Raw genomic sequence first — 10,014 nt, 5'->3', positions numbered from 1 at the left:
CTGTACTACTTTTACTGCTACTTAGCAAATATCCTGTGCAGCAACTGTCCATTGCTCTTGTGAGATATATTATTGGTTCTTTAAGAAGTTATCTGCTCTATTTATTTTCCTCATGTTGTAGAGTGCAGTAAAATATCACAGGATTTKGAGCAGAGTCAGACTGAGACCAGGCTGGTTTTTCACCGACCCATGCATCAAGTCATTTTAAGACTACTTTTAATTTCAACCTTTTGAATTTATAATTTCACTTAATATTTTTAACAAGATGATGAAATGTAAAATGTGATTAATTYACAGTGGATTTACTGTTAGGCTTTGTCAAATGTGTTAGTTATGCTGATGTTTAGATTTCTGCTGACAGCAGTTGACATATGCCTTTATTCAGGCTGTGTTGTCAGCAGATCGTACAAAGAATGACATCGCAGTAATACTGAGCTCTATTTTATGTTCCTGGCACCAATGCAGCCCACTTTACTATTTATGTTTGATTTCTTACTGAAATATGCCAAATGTTTGGTCGTGTGGCAGCCTCACGGAGGAATGATTTACGTATGATGGAAAGACACGACAGTCTCTGCAGGATAATACAAATCTAGGTGCTTTGATTCCAGGTTCCCCTCTGTGTGGGTGGGCTGTAATAAAGGGCAACTGTGAGGCAAAGGTTTACTTTGGATGATATTAATAATGAACCTTTGAACTATCAAGTAAGGACTTGATTAGTTTGGCACAAGCTGATTCACTGATGTCACTGATTAAAAGTGATGGCACCAGGGGTGTCACTAGGTTTTAAGGACAAGGGGGGCTTAGCCCCCAGGCGACGCACAGCATTTTTGTATATTATATATTATATATTTGTTACCTTACACTATAAATTAAAGGGAAACTGACAGATTTATGATCATATATTTTAGTTAATAATGAAATATTAAATAGTTATTTATTCTGACCACATCATATTGAATTTTTGTAAAAAAATAAATTAAATATTTTTTTACACCAAAATAATTTAGGGGGGCTCCAGCCCCCCTAAAATAGGCCTAGTGATGCCACTGGATGGCACATTATGGAAATTATTTGAGTCAGATTGTAGTTTTAATGCCATCTTTCTATCCATCCATTTTTGTTACCCACCTCTCCTTTCTGGRTTGCTGGAAATTGGTTTCTTTTAGGTCTTAGTGATATGGCTTAAAAATGAATCACGTTATAAGTGTTTCATACCAGTCAATATTGATAATCATTTATTTAGATTTGTTTAGTGTTGTCTATTCAAAATAAGGACCAGTAGAAATATTAATACTGCTGACTCGTGACTTGACCTTTCCTCTTTTATCCACAATTACCTCTGCAGCTGTTGCAGTTATTTTCTCCTTTCACTCCACATTGTTCTTTTCCTTTTTAAGCCGTTATGAGGCACTGTGGCGAAACACGAAGCCGCTAATGGACGTTACTCAACAGGTTGTTGCTAGCTTACCGAAACAGTGAGTTATTTGATGCCACCAACCTTGTTTATGGGCCGTGAGAGATTGAGCGGCTAAAGCCTGTCCTCTGTCTGCATCCCCCAGAATGCTGTGCAGTTCTGCATTGGAGTTCAGTGAAATTATCAACATTCTATTGGAAAAAAAATTCTATTAATRTTGACCATGTGTCTCACAATATATATTGTTGCTGAATTATTGCCCAGCCCTAGTTCCTATCTGTGCGAGAGGTGGGGTATAACAGTGTGCATCATGGCATTTGGTTATTTAATTATTACAACATGAGCCATGAGTCAGATGTTTTCTTTTAGCCTTGCTGTTTAAAAGAGACTCACCAGAATATGAGATGTCAAGTTAACACCTTGGTTATTTTTCAAAGTTTGCTTATAAAGTGTTATAATTTTAGGAATTAGCTTGATTTTTCTTTGGATCCTCAAGCAAGGAAATGTTTTTATTTGATGTATTGATTGCAGACTTTAATAGGTCTTTGTTCAGTGGAATGCCATCTACCATCTTTTTTTTTTTGATAAATTTATAAATGTAAAAGACTAAGTTTATGAAATCTGAAGTAAATTAATTTGTGGAGAGGATTACAAGTCATTAAATGGATGTGAATGTGTCACTGAGATAGGATGACTGCACAGAAGAGGTCATATAGTGCAGACTGCAGCAGCAGCTTTCTTACTGGTGAGATAGCAGTGCTGGGTTTACAGCTCAGCCCATCCTCCCAGTGACAGCGCAGCGTTACGCTCTGCATCTCTGCTCTGTCGTAAGAGCAGCCCCAGCCTCCCACTCGCGCACAACTCCTCTCCTCTGCACCAGAAAGAAGCAGTMTCATCCCTCCTTTTCTTTCATGTCCCCGCTCGCTCTCTGCCAGTTAGCGTGTACTCAGAATGAGGTTAGCAGCACCAGTAGCACCAGCAGCAGTAGATAGAGACAGCAGAGGCACAGTTACTGCAGCAGCCAGGAGAGGCTGTCCTTCCGCTGTGCACCATCTACTGCTGCATTCACCCCTGTCCTGAGAACACAGCGCTCATTCCTGTGCTCTCAGGTTTTCTGACTGCTCCTCACTCACTTCTCCGAATTCATCTATTGAATTTGTTCCTCCTCTCTCTTTCTCTTTCTCTGTAGCGGTGATGGGGAGGACCACCATGTAGAGGCGAAGAGGCAACGGAGGCACGAGCAGAATAGCAGCAATGGGAAGCCACACATGGAGTGGGTCTGGACTGCAGCCGTGGTGAGCCTGAGACCTACAGGACTTGAAACCACCATTTTTGCCCTTCTCAGGACCTAACCACTGGGGCTGTCCAGTGCTTACCTGGATGCTCCCCACTTGTGATTTGTCACCCAGTTTTCTCCCCCTGCTCCGTCACTCTCCTTCCTCCGCTTCTGTTTCTTCTTTTGGATGGTTTTTGGTCTGTTGAAATCATTTTTTTTCCTGAAACGAAGGCTGCTCATCCATTTACCCCCCTTTGGATATTTCCTCACCTTTTTTGTTCTTTTTAACCGCCTTCATTAACCCACAAGAGGTATTTTTCTCCCTTTTTTTGGGTCAGTGTTGCTTGCTTCAAACCAATTTTGGATGTCTTTTTCTTTTCGATGAGCCCAAGCTCTGTTGTGCAATTGTTTTTGTTCTTTAAGCAATAACAAACACTAACATAACTGACTTGATTAGCTGACATCATGGGGGACATGTCGAATAGCGATTTTTATGCCAAGAACCAAAGAAACGAGGGCAACCATGCAGCGGGCTTCGGCTGCTCGCTCATGGAGCTGCGTTCGTTGATGGAGCTGCGTAGCACAGAGGCGGTGGCCAAGCTCCAAGAGGACTATGGAGGAGTAGAGGGACTGTGCAAAAGATTGAAAACATCACCTACTGAAGGTGAGTCCCCATTCTTGTCTGTAATTATGCATGAATGTGTTTGGAAATGAATGCTTATGTTTAAAAAAGCATATACAGTATATGGATTACAAATAACTTGGTACACTTATACTTTTTATTAAAATCACTGATCGACAGCCTGAGCAGTGTAGAGCACCTACTGAATGCGTAAGCACTGCATCAGAATAACACCCTGGGGAGGGGTATCCCGTGTAAGGAGGTAAATGAGTATTCTTTCTACCCTGGTTGTAAATCAGTTTAGTGTGCAAAAATCTTTTCCTGGACAGTTTAGCTTACCTCCTTCCCCCATCCTTACACAAGCATACTCCCTCCCACCCACAGAAACACTCTGCTCCCTCTACCTTGTCATTTTCCTTGTCAGCCAATCAGCTGCAGATTTATTACGGTAGATGTGTTGTCCATGTGGGATGTGCTGTGGCATTTGCGAATGTGGCCTTGACATGAGTGGCATAAAATACCAAAAATATTCATTTTTTCTTTTCTTTATTTTAATTATAACAGTTCTGTTTTTTTTCCACACCGTATAGCTGCCATAGTTTCACTTTGAATGCACATTTGGATATCTGTGTATCTGCGTAGATACTGTTATAAGAACATTATTCTGTCATCCTTAGAAGCCCCACAGTGTTTTCCATAATGATCCATTCCCATTACCTTTGGTATTATTGATCAGTTTTCATAGAGTTATCTTCCTCAGCTGGACTTCACCAGGACGTCCCCTTGTCTCTGATCCTGTTTGTGGTATTCATGGATTCAAGACAAGGAGGGTGTCGGGGAACCCCAGGATCTCGTCTCGGCTACATGCAGATGATGTGGTTTTCTTGGCACATTCAGGCTATGACCTTCAGCGTGCACTGAGGCGGTTTGCAACCAAGTGTGAAGCAGCTGGGATAAGAGTCTGTCCCTCTAAGTCCGAGGCTGTACTTCTCAAGTGGAAAAAGGTGGAACGCTCCCTCCGGGTTTTGGATGAGTCTCTACTTCAGGTGGACGAGTTCAAGTATTTGGAAGCCTTGTGCACAAATGATGGAATGGGAGACGGTTTGATGATTTGAGACGTTGTCCTCAGTAATGAGGAGTGTTGCTTCAATCTGTCATGTTGAAGTTGAGTCGAAAGGCAAAACTTTCAGTTTAATTGTCCGTCTAGGTTCCAGCCCTCACACATGGTCATAAGGTATAGATCATGGCCCACAGAACAGGATCCTAGATACAAGCTGCTAAAATTGACTTCTTTCATAGGGTGGCAAAGCTCAACTTTAAGGACAGGGTCAGGATCTCAGTCATCCAGGGAGAGCTAAGATTTGAGCTGCTGCTCCTCCGCATCAAAAAAAGTCAGTTGAGGCATCTGATTAGGACGCCTCCTAGATGCATACTTTGGGAGCTTTGCTAGGCATGTTCCACTGACAGACCCAGGACTCACTGGAAAGTTTGTAGAGACACAATCCCTTCATATACAGTACTGTATATACAACACATTCTCACTCCCAACTCGTCAACATATTGACCCTTGGTCAGGTAGCCTTTTGCGTCCAGTTTTGACGCGTCGGGTACCCCCGGCGCTTCAGTTTTTTACAAGATGAGGCGGAGGAGGACAAGCGCATTTTCATATGTTTTTGAAGAGTAGGAAATGCGCAAAACTAACTATCCCAGACCCAAAATTTAACTTCTATTAGCCTTATACAGCCTATCCCTGACCCTAGTACCTAAAATTAGCCATTATCCCTGATCCCTTATACAGTATTAGCCATTTTGGAAAATATAGAAAATGCGCGAGAACTAACCATCCCAGACCCTAAATTTAACCTATATTAGCCATATGCAGCCTATCCCTGACCCCAGTACCTAAAATTAAACATTAATTCTGATCCCTCATATTAACCTCAAACCCCCAACCCAAAAACCCCTAAGTGTCGCAACCCGGAAAAGCCACGGGCGGCAGGGACTGCCACACGGGGGGTACCCGCCACGCCAAAACTGGACGCAGATGGTCCCTGACCAAGCATCAATATGTTGACAAGTCGGGAGTGAGAACATGTTCATATATATCCTCTCAGTCCTGGGAGCACCTTGGGATGACCCCAGGAGTAGTTGGATCATGTACCTGAGGAGAGGAATGTCTGGGTTTCCCTCTAGGACTTGTTGACCCCTCGACCCATCCAACGTGTCAGCAGTAGAAAATGGATAAATGGATGGGTGGATGTATGAATGGATGAAATATCTTCTGCTATGACAGAAACACCCTGTAAACTTGTAGTCTAATGATAAGAAACAGTTATATTGACTGATCTTTTTAATTCCATGCAGAGTAAAACAAATACGTTTGGAAATGCTTTCCAATCATAGACATAAACATGAGCTGTTAAAGAAAACACACTAAGGGAGCAAATAAAAAAATGTTGATATAAACATGTATTTGAATAGACATCAAACACTTTTCACTTCCTGTCTGACATTTTCAGTTATTCTGCCAGCAGACAAATAAACCAAACAGCTTTAACAAATTTCTAAAGACAAAAAGTCAAAACAAGTCAAAATTTACTAAAAACACCAAAACATAACTGACTATTGGTGTGACCGATTGTTACATTTTACCTTAATTGTTAACCTGGTAAATTGTGTTACATACTTAGAATGCATTTGCACATAGATTTCCTTGTAGGTGATTCTGTCTCAGATAGATAGCGTTTCCCTCAGGCAGCCAGCAGGTGACTGGTATGAATCATTTAGGAACTAGATAAGTTATCAAGCTACTGCCTACTTTCCAGGAATAGATGTCATTGAGCTGTTTGGTTTGTAACCTAGAAATCAGAGGAGAAAAAGTTTGTGGGTTCTTACAGCGCAGATCTCTTCAGTTCAGTTTAGGTCAGGACAGGACTAGGGCTCAACATTTGCAACTTTTTATCCACAGAACCTCAAACTGCATTGACCTAGCTCTGTATAATTCACTGTACACTAGACTTTTTACCTTATACTGAAATGAATGGCTACAGTAGGACATAAATGGATAAAGGATCTAATAAATCTTTAAAAAAATCACCCTCTTTAAGTATGAAGCTCAAGACCTCTGAGACATTTAGGTCTTTGAGACACACAATACAACATGTCACATAATAGCTATCAAGAAAAGGACCACACAAAAGTCAAGTTTCCAGGAAGTTTAGAATAAATACTCCACGTCCTAGTTTCTCTAGCTCTTCTCCCTTACTTTTCTCAGTAGTGCCGTTCCTTGCACTGTTATACCTGCACCAGAGATGTAGTTACGTACATGTCACCTTGTAAGGTGAAGTCTTAGCCTCTCTGTCAGACAGCCGGCACAAACTATGCTGACAGCCTACATCTTCGTTTCCAAGAAGGTGTTGCAAATGTGACCTGCTTCTCTTTGGACAAACGAACAAAAGACAGCTGGTTTAGTTCAATCTGTACAGGTATTTTATCCAAGAGACACATTTCAGTATGTTTTCAAAATTATTTTGATAGAGTTCACCTGTACCATTTCTAATTAGGAAACACAATATCCCACAGTTCGACATTAACAGCCTAACATGTTTTCCTTTCAAAATTTGACAATTAAACACAAATCGTTTACAAATTGTTTGCAGAATTAGTTGTCCTTGCGGCTTATCGGGACTAAAACCTTCACCTTTTGCTTCCTAACTAACAGTTTTTCTTTTCTTCATTCAGCATACGATTTCAGCCTTGTTTGGCTCTGAAATTAAAAATCTCAATCTTTCTAAATAGAGAATGGCAGGTTGTTCATGTGGGCTACGTGTGTAAGTGTTGTCACCTCAAAACAAGTGATCCTTCCATTATATTAGTTTTATTTATCATTTATTTAAACATTCATGCACAGGTTTTCTTCTGGTCTTTCACCCACAGTCCAAAAACATGTACAGTATGTTAGCATGATGGGTGATTCTAATTCGACCTCAGACGTATTTGTGAGCATGCTTATTTATTTATTTATTTATTTATTTATTTATTTATTTATTTATTTATTTATTTATTTATTTAGTTGACCCTGAGAAAGACGGACAATCTGTCCAGGGTGGATTCACCTATAACCCAGTGACAGCTGGGATAGAATCACCATCTGCCTTTTTGAGAAAATGTTAAATCTGCCTTCTTAGAATAGGACTGCACCATCAAATTAGTTGCTTTTACTTCAGTTTTTTGGGAGTGGGATACTATTTTTTTTCTAAGATGGAGATTGATATCTATTCTGATTTTGTTCATCTTAACTGAAGTTGTTCTGGACAGTACAGCTTCTGACCATCCATGAACATCATCCATTGTTATGCATCTTCAGGAAAATGTATTTCTGCTTTTAAAATTTGCCATCATCTTTTGCCATCCAAAGTCAAAAAATGATGTCATTTCATCATCTCATGCACATGAAATGTAGAAAATTAGTTGAGTTATAATGTATGTATGGAATTCTTGTTTGTCTTTGTGTCTATGGTGTATAATGATGTGATTGTGGTGCTGTATTTCTGAGTGTTTTATGTGCTGCAGAACAGGAACCTGCTGTAAAACAGCAATTATGCTGAATCAGGCTTGATTTTTAGTAATCTTTTCCTGTTGAATCAATAAATCAAATCAAATCAAACTAAAGGCTTTACAGCTGAGATGTGTTTTAGTGGTAAAAAAATTCTAATATGAATGCTAAAGCTTGTAGACGATGAGGCGAACAAAAATTCAAAAACTTGCCTGAACAATAGCTAATAAATAATGTACACTTGCCCCTATGTGGATAAGATAGTGCAAGAGTGGTTATTGGCTGTATTGCTATAAAAACCAATATTATATACAGTACTATCCCTGCGTTCTAGTCTGACAGCATTACAGATAGTAAATAATTTAGCAGYCTAAAAGTTACCAGGAGCAGGCTGAGGACTATAATAATGTGGAAAAAATGTCAATTAAACAGAAACTTGAGTTTTCATTATTCATGTGAAATGAACAACACTTTACCTCTCAGATGATGGGTTTGATCTATAATACTTTCTTTCAACTTGAAATAACAAATCCTTTCAGATGTTTGTCTAGAGCTAGGCAAAGCACCTCATCAACTTCTTAGCCAAACCTTGAAAAAAGAAAAAAAGGTATTTTTTAAATTGAAATTAGGTRTATCATCCATTATTCACTTTGTTGTGCTGTTATGTTCTAACTGTATTGTTCTTATTTATTCTCCCTCTGGGCCTTTTTCTTCATCAACCTTTTCACCTGCCTGTTTTATGCCTCTAACTCCCATCATGACACCTTACCTCTCCTTCCATCTCTTCTCTCCTTTGCTCCCATTTCTATTTCAGTGTGCCGGTCGGTCGCTGGTGTCCCAGTGGGGCAGTGTGCAGCGTAGCCTAAATAGACGTGCTCTACATCAATAACCTTCATCATCTCTTCCTTCTGTTCTCGTGTCTTTCACTAAGTTAGTCACAGTGTAACAATGCTACATAAGTAGCATAGGGTGGTGGAAAAGTAGCACATAGTTCTTATTTGACCTTGACGGTTGACATGAATCCATTAAATTTTTGATGAAATAGAAACAAAGATGTCGGACTTATCTTCGCTTTTAGATTAAATGTCTCAAAAAGCTTTAGTTCATAAAGACACAATGCCTTGCTAATTAGATATGCAGGTGAATGCATCATTTAGCAAAGCAGAGATCAAAAAACTAAAATGCCAGTGCAGCACTCCATTTTGTGGTGGTAATATTCTTGATTAATATTGTGCAAAATCTAATTTTTTAGCAGTTAAATACATTTTGTCGTGTACCTGGAGTCTCTAGGAGTGCAGACAGTTTGAATTTAGTGTCTCCTGATGCTGCATAGACATCTTTATATCCTGTTATGGTCATATTTTTCAACCCATTGAGTTTTCTCTATATTTTTTGCGACGTTTTCTGAACAGTTACGTTATCAATTTGCGACAGAACTTCTACATAAGGTCTGTACTTACAAACTACAGCTTTGTCATCTTCATTCTCCTCTGGGTCAGACTCTGGCTCCAGCATGAAAGGCTGGCTGGTCAAGTCTTCCGTTGTTMATATGTTTCTATGCCACTATCCCTTTATCAAACTAGAATGGACTGCTCTAGAAGTTAGAGGGGTTGTGGGGTGTGAAACATTTTGATTGGATTTAAAGAAACAGTGTCAAAATGAGTTGATCTGGGACACAYCTCAGAAAAGGGGTGAAAGGGGGGCTTGTGTAGTTACAATAAGGATGAATTCAGAMCAACGCATTGCAGTTCCACTTTATATAGACCTCTAACTGATTGATTTAAATGCAGAGTTGTAAAGTAACTAAGTACAAATACTTTGTAACTGTACTTTAGTAGAATTTTTGGGCATCTGTACTTTACTTGAGTAATTATTTTTCAGCCTACTTTTTACTTCTACTTCTTACATTTTCACACAATTATCAATCAATCAATCAATCAATCAATCAATCAATCAATCAATCAATCAATCAATCAATCAATCAATCAATCAATCAATCAATCAATCAATCAATCAAACAAATTTATTTCGAACATGATGACCATACAATACAAAGAGATAACCATACTTAAACATATTACACATATTAAATACAAAATACACCGACTTTATGACAATAATATCAACATGTTTCATTTTGATTG

General features: G+C 39.2%; 1 protein-coding gene across 1 annotated transcript in view; it reads left to right on the top strand.

Moving 5' to 3' along the window:
- The window catches only part of atp2b2 (ATPase plasma membrane Ca2+ transporting 2), a gene marked incomplete in the record, with an annotated part of 105,903 nt that overhangs the window by 43,016 nt on the left and 52,873 nt on the right, over positions 1–10,014 (top strand). The window contains 1 exon segment of the mRNA XM_014004113.1: positions 2,607–3,357. Coding sequence (XP_013859567.1) covers positions 3,159–3,357 — 199 coding nt within the window.

Source organism: Austrofundulus limnaeus, unplaced genomic scaffold, assembly GCF_001266775.1.
Source record: "Austrofundulus limnaeus strain Quisiro unplaced genomic scaffold, Austrofundulus_limnaeus-1.0 Scaffold22, whole genome shotgun sequence".
Taxonomy (NCBI): domain Eukaryota; kingdom Metazoa; phylum Chordata; class Actinopteri; order Cyprinodontiformes; family Rivulidae; genus Austrofundulus; species Austrofundulus limnaeus.
This window is presented reverse-complemented; position numbering and strand designations above follow the sequence as displayed.